The sequence below is a fragment of the Rhinatrema bivittatum genome, chromosome 2, assembly GCF_901001135.1.
Source record: "Rhinatrema bivittatum chromosome 2, aRhiBiv1.1, whole genome shotgun sequence".
NCBI lineage: Eukaryota > Metazoa > Chordata > Amphibia > Gymnophiona > Rhinatrematidae > Rhinatrema > Rhinatrema bivittatum.
This window is the reverse complement of record NC_042616.1, coordinates 823,092,639-823,110,577: the sequence shown is the minus strand read 5'-3', so window position 1 is coordinate 823,110,577 and position 17,939 is coordinate 823,092,639. Positions and strand designations below refer to the sequence as shown.

At 45.3% G+C, this 17,939-nt stretch overlaps 1 protein-coding gene across 1 annotated transcript in view; it reads left to right on the top strand.

The window, feature by feature from the left end:
* WDR97 (WD repeat domain 97) overlaps positions 1-17,939 on the top strand; it is a 378,285-nt gene that overhangs the window by 101,240 nt on the left and 259,106 nt on the right. The window contains exon 9 of the mRNA XM_029587226.1: positions 1,355-1,487. Coding sequence (XP_029443086.1) covers positions 1,355-1,487 — 133 coding nt within the window. The remainder of the gene's footprint in view (positions 1-1,354; positions 1,488-17,939) is intronic.

The following is a 17,939-nucleotide window of genomic DNA, read 5'->3' as shown; positions in this document are numbered from 1 at the left end:
TAAAACAATGTAATCATAAAAATGCAATGTATGTGTCTGCAATGCATGCTGCCCAGAATAACCTGTGAACAGAAGTGCAGTGTCTGTGTTTGCAGTGCATTCTATGGTAGGAACTCTTGAATGCAAGCATAGTGTTTGTATCTTGCTGTAATCTGCAGTGGTGACACAGGAATAGTGTCTGTGTTTGCAGTGCATTCTGCAGTAGGAACTCCTGAATAGAAGCACAGTGTTTGTATCTTGCTGTAATCTGCAGTGGTGACACAGGAATAGAAGTACCCTGACTGTGTTTGCAGTGCATTCTGCAGTAGGAACTCATGGATAGAAGCACAGTGTTTGTATCTTGCTGTAATCTGCAGTGGTGACACAGGAATAGAAGCACCCTGACTGTGTTTGCAGTGCATTCTGCAGTAGGAACTCCTGAATAGAAGCACAGTGTTTGTATCTTGCTGTAATCTGCAGTGGTGACACAGGAATAGTGTCTGTGTTTGCAGTGCATTCTGCAGTAGGAACTCCTGAATAGAAGCACAGTGTTTGTATCTTGCTGTAATCTGCAGTGGTGACACAGGAATAGAAGCACCCTGTCTGTGTTTGCAGTGCATTTTGGAGTTGGAACTCCTGAATAGAAGCACAGTGTTTGTATCTTGCTGTAATCTGCAGTGGTGACACAGGAATAGAAGCACCCTGTCTGTGTTTTGCAGTGCATTCTGCAGTAGGAACTCCTGAATAGAAGCACAGTGTTTGTATCTTGCTGTAATCTGCAGTGTTGACACAGGAATAGAAACACCCTGTCTGTGTTTGCAGTGCATTTTGCAGTTGGAACTCCTGAATAGAAGCACAGTGTTTGTATCTTGCTGTAATCTGCAGTGGTGACACAGGAATAGAAGCACCCTGACTGTGTTTGCAGTGCATTTTGCAGTTGGAACTCCTGAATAGAAGCACAGTGTTTGTATCTTGCTGTAATCTGCAGTGGTGACACAGGAATAGAAGCACCCTCTCTGTGTTTGCAGTGTGAACCCTTGAAGAGAAGCATGGTCTCTGCATGGAGGGGGGTGTTGGATTTTATTATTCAGTTTTCTAAACCCAAGCTCAAGGGGAATTATATTCAGGTACTGTAGGAATTTCCTTGCCTCAGAGGGCTTGCAATCTAAGCTTGTATCTGAGTGACTTGCTTAAGGTCACAAGGAGCATCAGTGAGGAAGTAGGATTTGAACCCTGGCTTCCCTGGTTCTCCGCCTGCTGCTCTAACCATTGGGCCACTCCACTCCCCTGTGTTTGCGGCACCTGAGCAGTTTTCTTCTGCATTAGGTACAGTTCAGTCTAGGTGATTATCTCTCTCTTCTATGACCCGTTTCAGGCACATTCAACTGAGCGCAGTCCCAGACAGCATGACCTTCTGCAGTGACCGAGGAGACCTCATGCTGGGAATCCAGGGACACATCTACCTCATGGCTTCTAGCAGCTTCCTCCCCAAGCTATATCAATTGAAGGTACTGGAATCTGGGCTTGAAGAGATGCAGATGGTAGCACCTCCTCAGATCCTTTCAGGCGAAGGTATCAGCCCTGCCTCTGGCTTTGCGGTAATATGGTACCTACCAGGCTGTGTCAAGTAACAGTAACAGGCCACTATCAGCCCTGGTCCAGGCTTTTGCATGGAGCAGACACAGGGCTGTGCTTTGGATTTTTGGCTTCTTACTGCTGGCCCAGTCAATGTCCGAGAGTCTTTGGGAGAAGTTAGTGCTTTAACCGTTTATGTGTCAAATCCTTTTATAGCAAAAACAAGAGATCATGAGTAGTACTCTCAAATATTCAGTAAACAACATGTGTTAAAGTGTAGAAAGGAATATTTATTTATTTCCCATTTCTGATATCCCGCTCCATAACCACATTGAATCAATCAAAGAAGACATTAGAAAGTGAAAGAAACAAACACATCCTTCTTGGAAGGGGAAGAGAGTGAACCCAAGTTTAGTGAAACAGCATAAGTTTTTTATTTCATGAACTTGCAAGTCCGGGGGGGCTTACAAAGAAGGCGCGCCCCCCACGGGCTCAAGCAGTACATGTTATACACTCTTCCTGCCCTATGCAAGCCCCCTTGTCTCCTCCCTTCCCCATTCCCAACATTCCCATTCCCATTCCCCATTCCCAACATTCCCATTCCCCATTCCCAACATTCCCATTCCCATTCCCCATTCCCAACATTCCCATTCCCATTCCCCATTCCCAACTCCATTCAACTCACTATGGAAAAATGGAACAAACTCAGCTCAAACTTATCCCATTTACTATCTCAATTATCACTATGTCTCAACCAAGCCAAAACAGAAATCATTCACATCCACGATGACCATCCCTCCTATCCACTCATGTGCACCCCCTCTGACCACCCAGGAAACTCAATCAACCCGGGAGTGCCACAAATCTCACAAACCTCACTCACGCCGTCCACAAGAAACCTAGGCGTAACAATTGACAGCCAACTCAACTTTAAACGACACATCTCCAATACAATCAAAGATGGATTCTTCAAACTGCAGACACTAAAAAAACTCAAACCCCTTCTCCAAGAGCACGATTTCAGAACAGTCCTCCAATCAATTATCTTGTCAAGACTCGACTACTGCAACTCCCTCCTCCTCGGACTACCAGAAATCCACATCAAACCCCTCCAAGTTCTACAGAACGCTGCCGCCAGAATCATCTCTAACAACAAAAAATCCCCTCACATCACACCCACGCTCAAAGAACTCCACTGGCTACCCATTACACAAAGAATCCAGTATAAAACCCTCACCCTCATGCACAAAAAAATAAACAACAACAAAATGGACTGGCTAAACAACGGAATACAACCTTACCCCACTCAAAGAACTCTCAGATCCACCAACACTGGACTCCTAGCCGTCCCCAATCTCAAAGCTGCACACCTCAACGTCACCCGCAAACGAGCCATAACAATAGCGGGCCCCACCTTATGGAACACCCTCCCCACCTGTCTCAGAAACGAACCTTCACTGCAAGTCTTCAAAAAACACCTCAAAACATGGCTATTTTTAAAAGCTTTCCCACCCGACACATAACCCGCCCAATCGCACCATCCACTCCATGCCCCCTCCACAAGCATCTCGCCCCACACCTTTCCCTCCCTACACAAGCATCTCCCACCACCCTTTCCCTCCCTATCACTACCTTCCTCCCACACATCCCTTCCTCTCCCCTCCCCCCTCTACACTCCCTGCTCTCCTTACCATAATTTATCCTCATCAACAAGCCATTTATGTACATATGTTATATACTATAGTCTAATGTTCCATGTACTCCTGTTAGTTCTGTTACAACTTGTTATATTTATTACCATGTTATAATGTAAAATATTCTTGTTATATTTATTACCATGTTATAATGTAAAATATTCTTATATCTATTTAATACCATGTTATAATGTAAAATAGGGCTGTTACCACCCTATTCCTTTAGTTATCTGGAAACCGATGTGATATCTCGATCGAATGTCGGTATACAAAAGAAATAAATAAATAAATAAATAAAATGTGTAGGAACAAGATATTCTTCTACGTGCAGTTTCCAAGTTGCGGTTTTCTTCCTATTTCTGTCGCTCTGCCAACGTCCTTGCTGAAGCCAGGTGCGGGGAGGGGGACAGTCTCACCTCTGCTCGCCTCCTTCCACCTGCTAAAGCAGCAGCGTTCCCCTCCATCGGTCACAGGCTGCGCCAGATGTGCTACGCTCAGCAGATTGTGCTTCCCAATTTGTTCTCTTGCATTATTGTTGCCAAGTAAGAAAACACGAGGTGCTTGCATACAACTAGTCTGGTTTCTAGCAATTTGCAGTTTCTCTGGTTAATTCTATTTTATAAGAAGCAAAGAAAAGAAAAAGAAAGGGGGATACAGCGCCACCCCTGGCTTAACCACTGAAAAGGCAACATTTTGAGCCCTTTGCTCTCAAAAGCACTGGAAAATGGGCAAATCACTGCCAAAAAGAAGACATCAAAGAAATGCATTTTCAAAAATTCTGAACATAAGCGTGAATGAAAGAAATAATAGAAATATAGTCTGGGAAGAAAGGGTCCAGTTTCAACAGCGCGTGAAAGCTGGAGACTCCTGTCTCTGCAGACCCTGCAAGCTTCACAGATACAAAAGCGCAGAACAGGAGCAAACGTACCAGCCGGTTCCGCTCCCTGCCAACAGTTCCCTTATAATGACAAGTGTGTTGGTCATTCATTCCTCCTTGATAAGCTACCTCAGTCACATGACCATGGCCTCTACTGCACCGGTGCTGAGTTTCTTCCTGATACTTGTTGATAGGTTCATTTTAATCATCATTTCGTTTGATTGGGGCAGTACCTTTTGGTGCCGAAAAAGTCGGTTTCAACTGTTGTTTATAAGAATCTAAGTTTAGATGCTCCATAAGGGCTTCGGTTATCATTGTTTCAACTTCTCACCAGTATGTATGAGTATATGTACATCTAATATTTAACCTTCATACTCTGTCTGTACTTCCCTGTTGGGTCCCTCCTATCTTATAAATTCCTTGTACTTTTGCCTTTTTTTAGAATGGTTAAAGGATGATACTTTTCGACCCTGCTGACACAGCCTACGGGCAAAACACGGAACCGTGTTGGAGGTCGTATGAACCTTTAACTTGTTTAAAAATTGAGAAAAGGAGCCTTCTGATAATGAAGATATTCTGCATTGATACTGTGATAAACGTTTATTTTACTCAAGTGCACCATCAATCTATTACCACACTCTCGATCTCTCTTACACAAACACACTCGCTGACTCTTTCCCCCTCTTACACACATACCCACACTGGCTCTCTCACCCTTATTCAAACACTCAGTGGTTCTTTCCCTCTCATTCACATGCGCACACACACACACACAGGCTTTCACCCTCTCATATTTTTGCGCACACACACACACACACACTGTCACTGGCTCTCTCTCTCTCCCTCATACACACACTCACTTACTAGCTCTATCCCCTTCACATACACACACTGTCTCTTTCTGTCATATACATACACACACACTTCTCACTAGCTCTCTCCCCCTCACACATACACACACACTTCTCACTAGCTCTCTCCCCCTCACACATACACACACATACACTCACTGGCTGTCTCCCCCTCATAAACATCAACACATACACACTCACTGGCTGTCTCCCCCTCATATACACACATACTCACTGGCTGTCTCCCCCTCATAAACATCAACACATACACACTCACTAGCTCTCTCCCTCTCACACATACACACACATACACTCACTGGCTCTCTCCTCCTCATACATATAAACACATACACACTCACTGGCTGTCTCCCCCTCATAAACATCAACACATACACACTCACTAGCTCTCTCCCTCTCACACACACACACACATACACTCACTGGCTCTCTCCTCCTCATACATATAAACACATACACACTCACTGGCTGTCTCCCCCTCATAAACATCAACACATACACACTCACTAGCTCTCTCCCTCTCACACACACACACACATACACTCACTGGCTCTCTCCTCCTCATACATATAAACACATACACACTCACTGGCTGTCTCCCCCTCATAAACATCAACACATACACACTCACTAGCTCTCTCCCTCTCACACATACACACACATACACTCACCGGCTCTCTTCTCCTCATACAGATAAACACATACACACTCACAGGCCTCCTCTTCTACTGCAAGCACTAGGGATGTGCTGGAGCCCCACTAGGCTTTTGTATTTAGCTACTGGTAGGAGGATTGTGCCAGCTCTGGTAGGCCTCTTCTTCAGCCGTGTGCAGGAGCAGCAGTGCCAGCAGCCCTGCAAGTCCTCTGTATTTAGTAACCTGTGGGAGGGTATGCCAGCCCCACCCCTCTAAGCCTCCAGTTCAGCTCCGCTGGTTCTTTTCTTCTGCTGCAGACAGGAGGGGAGGTGTGTCTTTTAGCAGCAAGTCCATTAGTTTGCTCACTGCAAGCTACCCCCCCCCCCGGTTCTTTTCTGTGATCATAGTGTAACCGTCTCTTTTTAGTCAGTAAGGAGGTCCAGACAACTGATCCGTAAAAATAGACTTTTATTGCCAGCAAGATGCAGCTAAGACAAAGGCTCAGTACAACTGCATGCCACGCCCCCTTCGGAGCAAACTTTTATGCACTTTACAACTCTTATCTTTCACACATGCGTTCTGGTTTTTGCTGAACAAACATTTCACAAGTTGCTGAACAAGCATTAGCTAGCGTGGTCCACTAGTAGGTGTAGCTTAAGATCAGACTATTGTTTCGTCATTTAATTGACGTGTTAGACATTTTACATTGTCATTCGTATTAATACAATACAAAGTATTATTCCAAAATGGAGTTACGTTACGTTACGCTAAAAATTAGTGCGTCACTGCGTCACTACGCATTACGTATCATTTGCGTTGCAAATATTAGTATGTTCAAGATGGCTGTGCGTTTCACTGCTGGCATGATTAGTCGGAGGATGTTCAGTTGCTCTTTCGTACTTCAGGGGGGTCCCGAAATTGAACCTCTTCATTCCCCCCTTTGATACTTCAACTTTGAAGAGAAGGCAGAAGTATCACTTTATCTCTGAAGAGTAACTGAAACGACAATAAGAGTTAATACCAATGACATTGAATGTGAGCCCTAATATGTTGTTAGGTCGTTGGTTGCTTCACGGGTTTGAGACGGGTGGACCATATTGGTGTCACCCCCCTTTGTAGCCCGACTTACCCCAACAACACGTTGGCTCCATTATGGTAATGCTTAGAGGTTAGAGTTTATGAGACTTATAAGTTAGTAGTTGGGTACTCTTTATCAGAATCAGTATCCAAATCATTGTTAGTGTCGTAGTCAGAAGAATCAGATGAAGGAAATGTGGAGACGGACACATACTTATTAATCATCATGACGTGAGCAGCCGCTCGCCGATCAGCAATATGTTCAATCATGGATCGGAGATGTCTAAAAATAAGAGGGAGACAAATAGGAAATAGAATACATGTCAAAACAAGAAGTATCAGAGGAAAGAGGAGTTCTTTAAGGCCAGGAATGGAAGTGAGCCAGTTGGGTAAAGAACCTGTCCAGTCAAGAATTCCAGTCCACGTCTGCACTGGTACATGGGCCAGGCGGATCATTCGATCAGTGATCTCCTCAATGACTTTACTCTTGTCATCTACCTGTAAACAACAGTTAGAAAGATTAAATTTGCCACATACACCACCTTCCTGGGCTAGGAGGTAGTCTAAAGCCAATCGGTTTTGGTAGACAGCTGTTAAAATTTTAGTGTTTTGCTTGGCTAAGATGTTGAGAGCCAAGGCAGAATCATTTGTCAGGAGTTCCAGTACTGCTTGGAGTCTTATAATTCGATTGAGCATATAGATAGGTGTTCTATATCCATAAGAACCATCCTCAGCCCAGGTGGCCGGACCATAGTATTGTACAATTCGTTCAGGAGGGCACTCTTGATCTTTCCAATCTCCTATGGATACTTTAGGAGTGCTGCGACGTTTGTTGGGTCTCATGGGACTGTATACTGGAACTCCTAAAGTTTCTCCAGCAGTGATGGGAAGTAGGAAGAAACTTGGCCGAATTGTAGCCAAGAAGCAAGTTCCATACCAGTTTGTTGGTAATTGTTCATAGGCTCTTCGTCCACATACATAATAATAACCATCTGGAGCATTGAAAACGGTAGTGGCAACGCCTGCAGCTGTCCATGTCTTGTTCAAAATCGAGTCAGTCCAGATGGGAGTTGGCATGGTAGAATTTTCAGTCTGCCACCATGTCTGGGTGGTAAGGTTGGCAGTAAGAACTCCTGTGCATGGAGAATTTCCAACAGGCACGGTATAGATGCGTGAATGTTGTCGAGAGATACATAGTCTGCCAATAACATCAGTCTGTAGTGCCCACTCATATGGATGAGATTTACGGTTATAGGTTACAGTGGTATTCAAGGTGTTAAGATCGGATTGGAAGGTTTCCTTAGCTTCCCATGGCCATTGCTCTCCTGTATCTGTTCCTCCACATACAAAACAGTTCTTGACTTCGAGAGAGAGAGCTATGTTTTCTGCCAAATTGACAAACAGGTTTTTTACTTGTTGAGAAATTGTATGTTTCTTTAATTCCTCAGAGGCATGAGATATTTCATCGAAGAAGGATTGATAACCCACCACAGTAGTCTGGTGAATAATTGGACGAGGTTTGTCTTTTCGCTGGGTGATGGTAATGTAGGTCATGGGGTCTTTTCCAGTTCCGTCGATACCAAATCCCCAAGTATCTTGCCAAGGGATTCCTTCACTTCTTAGAGGCCATTGTATCGATACTGTATTACCATTTACTGCAGTTAACCGTCCTATTCCGTGGCAGCCATGATAACCTCCGCCGGTGTAATCACAAACTAAAGACCATCCTGACAGTGTCAGGTCCCCTCCGCATGGCAGCCAACTGGATGGATTAGCTGCCCGGTTGTATGGGCAGAGGTATTTGTGATTGTAGACATAGGAATTTCTCCAGGCTTGAGACCCACAGTGAAGTGCATTTGGGTGTTTATCAATGGCTTCACAGGCATCGAACGTTATTGTGACAATCGTTTCACTTCCCATAAGAACCTTAGTGGAGTTGATGTAGTACAAGATGCCTTTTCCTTCTGGGACAATACTTGATGTGTAGCTCTTTGGTAGACCTGCAGTGAGGGTGATGTTGTAGTACTTAGGAGTGGTTGGGGTATGACATATGACTTTGCCAGTTTCTAAACATCGATGGAAGGACTGATAGCCTTGAGTAGTATTCAGGGCGCAAGCAGGTAGTGTGGCACAGGAAGTTGGTGGTTGAGATTGGTGGATGATTGTTGAGACAACTTGAAATCCAGTTTGAGTGGTAGTACGAATTAGCTTGATACATTCGGTGCAATTCTTGCTCAAGGACAGGAAAACAGAGGTAGTCGGTGTACAAAAGAGTAGTAAGTGAATGTAGAAGATGGATGCAACGTAGATCTTGGAAGTCGGAATCTGTGACATTGCTTTATGACGTAGATGGTTGCATTCATAAGTAATGGATTCTGAAAGGAAGGAAAGAAATGGACACATTAATATTCAGTTGCAGTTACTGATATCTTTTTACTCAGGACTAGCATTGGGCCTGCCTTGGGTGAATCTTAATTTGTGGTCTCCAATCCTGGAGACCTGCCAGTTGGCTGAAGCTGGTTTGAGACGTGTCCAATGAATCCATGAAGAACATCCAAAAACTTTGACAGCTGTCGGAGTAGTTAGCAATACAGTGTACGGCCCTTTCCATCGGGGCTGGAGGGAATCAGACTCATCCCAGTCTTTTATCCACACCGAATTCCCAATCTGGTATGGATGAATCGGGTTTAGCAGGACTAATGGTTCAGTGTCGCAGGTGTATTTTTGAATCGCAATAACTGTGTTATATAGTCCTTTGAGTTGGTTACTGAGAGACATTTCCCCTTGTATTTGCAGCGATTCAGGAAAAGATGGAAGAGGTGGAGGCCTTGCGTACATCATTTCATAAGGTGTTAAACCCGACTTCCGTGGGGTGCATCGGACATGTAGTAGAGCTAATGGCAGGATGTCTGGCCATTTAGTCTTTGTTTCCTGACACAATTTAGCGAGCTGATTTTTTAGTGTCCTGTTAGCTCGTTCAACTGCTCCACTACTTTGAGGTCTCCAGGCGCAGTGCAGGTGCCATTGGATGCCTAGAATTTGACTCAGACGTCGCGTGACTTCACTGGTGAAAGCTGGTCCATTATCTGAATTTATCTGCCGTGGTAATCCGTATCGTGGTAAAATTTTGTGGAGAAGCAATGTTACTACTTCCTTGGCAGTCTCAGTTCGAGTGGGTATGGCTTCGATCCATCCGGTATAAGTACAGACAGCTACCAGCATTGCTTTGTATCTTTTTGAAGCAGTCATGTGGGTGAAGTCGATTTGGCAAACTTGAAACGGAGTTGTTCCTCGCAATATATGTCCAGGGGCTGGACCAGGTCCATTTCTGGGATTGTTCCTTGCACAGGTAACACATTGGTTAACAGCATATTTAGTTAGCTGAAAGAGTCTATTAATGTAGTAAGTTTTTGCCAACAGTGTTGCTAATGCATCTCGGCCGAGATGGGTTTTATTATGGGCTTCCCTGACAACAGTCCATGCCAGGGCGTCGGGTATCCATACCCTATCTTCTTGTACAATCCACCACCCATCCTGCTGATGAAATTGTTCGGTTTGTGCCCAATCATTTTCTTCCGCTGAATAAATGGGGGTTTCATTCGTGAACTGTAGAAGTGGGCAAGCGGGAGTTGAAGTATGTGGTGATTGCACACGTGCTGCTTCTTTCGCAGTCTTATCTGCCCATTGGTTTCCTTTGGCGATGGGATCAGTTCTCCCTGTATGGGCTTTACAATGCATGACAGCTACCTTCTTTGGTGCCCATACAGAGTCTAGCAATTGATGTATCTCCGATGCATTAGCTATTTGTTTCCCTTCTGCAGTTAGGAATCCTCGTTCCTTGTATAAAGCTCCATGCACTTGGATCGTAAGGAAAAGCGTACTTTGAATCAGTATAAATATTTACAGTTTTTCCTTCTGCCAACTGCAGAGCCCTTGTGAGCGCAATTAGTTCAGCTTTTTGCGCTGATGTCCCTGGGGGTAGGGGCTCGGCTTCAACAATGTCGTCTTCGGAGACTACAGCATACCCAGCGACCCTGATTCCATTGATAACCTGGCTGCTTCCATCAGTGAATAAAGTCCATGCTCCTTGCCAGGGTTGGTCGCGTAAGTCGGGTCGGCTGGAATGTACTGTTGCCATAATTTCCCCACATTTATGAGAAACTGAAGTGGGGGTTGGGAGTAGAGTTGCAGGATTCAGGTTTTTACTGTCCTGTATTTGAATTTCTGGAGTTTCACATAATAACGCTTGGTACTTTACAAGACGTGAATTTGTCATCCATTTTGGTCCATGGGTCTCTAGCAGTCCTTGGATAGTATGAGGAGTTGTTACTTGTAAAATCTGTCCAAATGTTAGCTTAACAGCTTCGGGTATCAGTAGACATGCAGCAGCAATGCTTTGGAGGCATCCCGGCCATCCTTTTGACACATTGTCCATTCCTTTTGACAGATATGCAACAGGTCGTTCCCATGAGCCTAAGGTTTGAGTCAATACCCCTATGGCCATGCCTTTTTTCTCGTCGACGAATAGATGGAATGGTTTCATCACATCTGGCAATCCTAAGGCAGGTGGTTCAATTAAGGCTTCTTTTAGTTGACGTAAGCTTGCCAGTTCGTTTCCTTCCCATTGGAAGGGTTGAGATTCTGCCTCTTTACCCCGCAGTTTGTCGGACAGGGGTTGGGCAATAACTGCATAGTTAGCAATCCACAGCCTACAGTATCCTGCAGCTCCAAGGAACGCCCGGAGCTCTTTCTTGCAAGTGGGTACAGGTTGATCTCTTATAGAACTGGTGCGAGAAATCCCCAGACATCGGGTTCCTCCACGTATTTGGAAGCCTAAATACTCTACTTCCAATTCACAGATTTGAGCTTTCTTTTTACTTGCACGATACCCTTTTGAGTACAACGTCTTTAGCAGCTGAAGAGTGGATACCGCACATTCGAGGTACGTCTCTCGAAACAACAGAAGGTCATCCACGTATTGTATGACTGGCCCATACTTTACTTGATACATCTTTAAATCTTTTGCCAGTTGCTCACCGAACAGCGTAGGTGAGTGCCTAAACCCTTGAGGCAACCTAGTCCATGTGTACTGCTGCTTTACTCCAGTATCTGCATCTTCCCATGTGAAAGCAAAAATCTTTTGACATTCCTCCGCCACCGGGACGGAGAAGAAGGCATCTTTGAGATCAATGACACTGTACCACTTTGATGCAGGAGAGACTTGAGCCAGGATTGAGTACGGATTTGGGACGAGGGCTACTAGATCTGCTACTTGACTATTCACTTTTCTTAAGTCTTGTACTGGTCGATAGTCATTTGATCCAGGCTTCTTTACTGGCAACAGAGGGGTGTTCCAAGCAGATCGGATTCGCCGGAGAATGCCCAAATCATACAATCTTTGCAGGTGTATCTGAATTCCTTGTCTGGCCATATAAGGAATGGGGTATTGAGATTGATTTATCACCTGTGCATTCTGTTTCATCTCGATCCAAATAGGGGTAGCGTTGATGGCTATTCCTCCTGGGTTTTGTTCAGCCCATACTTTAGGTATACTGTCCATTAGCTGTCTGCGCTTTTCGTTGAGGACGGTGTTTTCTCCATATCGGTGCGTAGTAGTATGTTCGACTATGGGGAGATGTAATCTCCATTCTTCTTGGAGTGGACAGATGAGAGAGACTGGGTTATCAGCGAAGGATGCTCTTATTTCTCCTGTCGATTCGAATTGTAAGTTGGCTCTTAACTTACAAAGAAGGTCTCTCCCTATGAGGGGAACTGGGCATCCCGGGACGTAGAGAAACTGATGAGATACTAATTGTCCTCCCACTCGAACTTGTCGTTTCTGAAGAAAGGGAGCGATAAGTGGCTTTCCAGAGGCCCCTACAATAGAAATGTTTTTCGAAGTGGGCGTGGTAATAGCGGTAGTCATGACTGATCTTTGTGCCCCGGTATCTAACAATCCCTTAAATGTCTCAGTTCCTACCTTGATTTCTACTAAGGGATCGAATGGAAGAATTCCCTTCTCTAGTCATGCTTCACTACTGCCTTCGCTAGAGGTTTCTCCTACAGTCATCTGCCATTCAGCTTCCTTTGGTTTGGACGGAGTATATCCTTCCTGCTTCATTTGCAGGGACTCTGGGCATTCAGACTTCCAGTGTCCTTCTTGTCTACAGAATGCACATTGATTGGCTCCCAACGGCATCCTTCCACCCCTAAACGATCCTCCTCTACTAGCTCGTCCTCTGGGCGGTCCCCTCGAGGGTGACCTGCCCCTTCCTCTCGGCCCAGGATATCCCTGATAGTGCCTGGCCGAGTTTCCAAAATTCGTTTCTTCCAGCGCTGCGGCTAACAAACTAACACTTTCTCTTAACTTTCTACTTTCTTTCTTTTCTTTCTTGTCTCCGTCCGGCTCTCGGTTTACATAAACTCTATCAGCCATGGCTTTTAACTGGCTAATAGTCATTCCCTCAAATCCCTCTGATTTCTGTAGCTTCTGGCGGATATCGGGACAGGATTGTCCGACAAAGCTCATCACTATGACGGACTGACTCTTGGGGTCCTCTGGGTCGAACGGACTGTATTGCCGATACGCATCCATCAATCTCTCCAAAAAGATTCCAGGAGTCTCATCTTTTCCTTGCACCACATCGTGGATCTTTCCCATATTCATGACTTTCTGCTTTCCTTTCTTTAAAGCTCCGAGAAAGGCGACTTGGTATGCAGCAATGCGGGCTCGCCCTGCAGCCGTCTGGAAATCCCAGTTGGGATCGGCGACAGGGGCATGCTCTCTCACTACTTCATCTGGATTACCGTCTGACCCGGCTCCCAGCCGAGCTGCTTCTTCCATGTTTAATTGTATTTGTCGGCGTTCTTCGGTGGTAAAAAGGATGGAGGCGAGATGCCGAATGTCAGCCCAGTTGGGGTTATGGGCTGCAAAAATTCCTCGTAAAAAATCTAGCATCTGATCTGGATTATCAGCGTAAGAGGGGCCGAGCTGTTTCCAGTTAAAAAGATCGCTGGAAGTGAAAGGTATGTAAGTAAACAACTTTATAGTTTGCGTAGTATTATACTCGTTTTCTTCAGTAGGGACCACGGGAACTACGGTGGTTGTTTCTCTAATTGGTAGTTGCAAACTTGCGGCTTGGGTTTTACTGCGAGTGCCGCCTGACACGGACGACTCGCCGCCGTCTTCAACTTTTGCCGCCGCCGCTTCCGCTTCAAGCCGTACTTCGGGAATCGGCATTATTTCATGATCAACTTGGGCAGCGGCGGGAGCTGGGGGATCTGGTGGCGCATTATACGATTGAGGGCAGCTAGGGGCATAGGGTGGCGGCAGAAGATCTTCTGCGTCAGGCAGTACTGCAGGCGGCAGGGGTTTAATTTTTTTTTCTTGAGTCCGTGAGTTCCCTTGCACTACAAACATGGCCGCCGCAGATGACGCATGGTCCTTTATTCCTAAGATGGCCGCCCTTCCCTTTCTTTTCCGGTTTGAGGACTTCCGGTCTCCCATTTTGTTTACTTGCGCCACCATTACGAGGGCGGCTCCCTCCACTAACTTCTTTGCCCACTTCGGAGGATTCTCGATAACTGCAATCCAAGCAGTTATCCTCAGGGCAACCCGGATTCTCTGCTTTCTCAACTATTTTCAAGACCCTTGTGGCCGTTTGGAAATTGAAAGTTCCTTCCGGAGGCCAATTTACACACAAACCGGGCCACCTATGGGTGCATCGCTGAACCATTCCGGGCTTCGTACATTTACGTTTATCGAACACTTCACTATAGTGTTCCGTCATAACTTTTAGTGGAGTTGAATAGCCCCCTCCCATTAGGATAGAATTCACAGACAAAGGAGGGAAGGGAAGACGGATAGGTAAGGGGTCCGTATCCGTCAGACACAAAAGGGTCACAATCGCCCCGACTAGGTAGCGGTCAGCCCGGCCTAGAACTGCGAGGCCATTCACTCTCTTTCACACAACAAGAAACCTATTCCCACTATCGTACGCGTTACTTCTTTTTTTTTCCTCTTTTTATGCGCGTGGCTTTCGGAATGCAATTCCTACCAAACCACCGCTTGGGGTGTGATCAAAGCCCCCTCGGTCCCCTCACGGATGGACCGGTTATTTGCTACTCTTTTAGCTATTCTTCACTTTTCCCATCATTCCCATAATACTCGCCTGCAGGGTTCTTCCGATCGTCACGAAAGCCTTCTTCCCAGATCACCAGCCCAGAGGTCTCAGAAGAATTTCTGTGGAACGGTCCCCTCAGAAACCTGATCGCTGAACTCAGCGGTGGCCACTCACCAGGTGCGTCTGGGGGATCGCTCCGCCACCAAACTACCGGACCCACTGGGGGGCTAAAATAGCGTCCCCGGTACCTCCTGGCTGGCTCGCCAAATGTAACCGTCTCTTTTTAGTCAGTAAGGAGGTCCAGACAACTGATCCGTAAAGATAGACTTTTATTGCCAGCAAGATGCAGCTAAGACAAAGGCTCAGTACAACTGCATGCCACGCCCCCTTCGGAGCAAACTTTTATGCACTTTACAACTCTTATCTTTCACACATGCGTTCTGGTTTTTGCTGAACAAACATTTCACAAGTTGCTGAACAAGCATTAGCTAGCGTGGTCCACTAGTAGGTGTAGCTTAAGATCAGACTATTGTTTCGTCATTTAATTGACGTGTTAGACATTTTACATTGTCATTCGTATTAATACAATACAAAGTATTATTCCAAAATGGAGTTACGTTACGTTACGCTAAAAATTAGTGCGTTACTGCGTCACTACGCATTACGTATCATTTGCGTTGCAAATATTAGTATGTTCAAGATGGCTGTGCGTTTCACTGCTGGCATGATTAGTCGGAGGATGTTCAGTTGCTCTTTCGTACTTCAGGGGGGTCCCGAAATTGAACCTCTTCAATAGGCAGGAGGGGAAATGTCTGTTTTAGCAGTGATTCCATTAGTTTGCTCACCACAAACTACCCTGCTGGTTCTTTTCTTCAGTTGTGGGCAGGAGGGGACGTGTCAGTGGTCCCCCTAGGCCTTTTCCTCTGCCACATGTGAGAGGCTGGGTACCTGCAGCCCACTTGGATCTCTTCTTCAGCTGTAAGTGGAGGGGGAGATGCTTGGGGCTCTGCCGGGCCTCCTTTTCAGGTGCGAGCTGGGAGAGATGTGCCAGGCCCAGCTTACCTTTTTATTCAGCTGCCGGTGGAAGGGGGTGTGGCGGAGCAGGTGCTGAGGAGAAGTGACCAGAACGACCGGCCCACTGGGGAATGTCTGATCCCCCATAGGCCAGTCCACCCCTGGTTCAACCAGTCTACAGCTCATGAAGACCTTCCTGGATTTTCAGCCTGGAGTAACCTCATTTTACCCAGACTCCCTGCCCAGTCATTTTTTCCATATTTAAGATGTTTATGATCACTTACTCCTGATATTGAGCAGGAGTAAATATATGCAAGCAAGGTGCCACATTTACATGCATAAATTGCTTACAAACTAGCAGCTTACTCATGTAACTGTTGGCCCCTCCTTGACATTGCATTTAGCCTGCCCCTTTTTTCTATGTCTAAATTTGCTTACAGACCCTGATTTGCATGTGTATATTGAGTTAAAAAAAAAAAAAAGCATATACTTGCTGTAGGGATACTCCTGCTTCTGGTCCACCAGGGGACGCTGTAGTAGGCTTAATTCTGTGCAGGAGCCTTAAGGTTATTAGTGGGTCTGCCAGTATATTGGCAGTAAGGGCAGACATACCATGCCCTACTTCTTTGTCTTAAAACCCAAGGTATACCTTTAGTAATAGTTCCCTCTCTGCTTTTCTACCACTTTAGCCAGCCACTTCACTCCCATAAAATGTAAGAGGGTGAAGCTTGAAAGCCTACACCTTTTATTAACACCTGGCTTTCCCCAGTCATCATACAACCACTGAAATACACTAGAACAGAGTTTTATCTCCCTTCTCCTTTAGTTACACAACAGTAGTACTTAGATTCCACCCCAAAACATCACAGAGATTAGGAGGTTTAACGTTAATTAGCTTCAGTGCAGGATTTAATACTTCTTATAGCCTGAAAGAACAATTTAAGCTTATTACAGACAGCTTCCATTAATTTAGTATCAGTATTCCCAGGTTAAGGTTTCACAAACATATACCTCCTGTGGCCTTACTTCCATGTAGTTCTTTAACCAAACCTGCAGTTTTTTCTAATGGCCAATTAGTTAACAATTCTGTGTAAACTGCAAGCCCTCTAAAACAGCACTCTTGAATCCAACACACAGATCTTCTTAAAGACTCTTGTTAGTTGGAGTTCCTCTTCAGCAGTACTATTAACCCATTATGCAGATTCCCCCTAGCAGATAATTAAGAAGACTCCATTAGCTGCAAGCACTCTCATCAGCACCCTCAAACCTTAAACAGGTAGTTTCTCTTAACAGGCTACCAATTAAGAAGGTTCTGCTAACTGCAAACACTTTGAAGCAGTACTCTTGGACTGAACATATAGTTTTGTTTAGTAAACAACCAATTGATAAGTCCCTGTTAGTTTCAAACACTTTAGAGCAATACTGTGGGACTAAGCACACAATTTTTCTAGCAGGCAATTACCTACCAAGCTCCTGATCAGCTGCAACCAGTTTGCGGCTGTGCTTGTGAAACTAAACCAAGCTTCTCAATGTTGCACAGCTAAGCGTAATCTCCCTGCTGTTTTGCTCTTCAACATGACTTGTCAGAAGTCTTGTGCACAGATATCACATTTTCTTTTCCCTAAAGTCAGTCTTCAGCAATTAAACTAACAATTCCTTCCTATGTAATTATAGTATTTAACTTAACTTTCTCCAGTAAGTCTCAGAGTCCTCCTCTGCTGCTTCCTCCTCCATAGCTGGGACTGGAGGGGAGCTGTTGGTGTCTGCCACGCTGCCTGTCCTCCTGCTCTCCCCTACTACTGAAAAAAGCTTCTTATACACCTGAAACCACTGCTAATGGGATGGTGCTGGCCCCATCCAAAGTAGATTCATCCCTGCTGGCTCTTTGCCAAAGTCAGACAGCAAGGAATTCTGGGGGATGTAGCCCTACACATTTCTCATCCCTATTATTCTCAGACAAGGGAAAAGAAATGCTGCTTTGAATGTACAGATCCCTTTTTCTATGCAGGAACTACTACCAAAGCATCACACTTGCATATGTGCGATTTTATACGCGTAAGGGATATTTTTTTATTGTGCAACTTTTGAAAATTCAC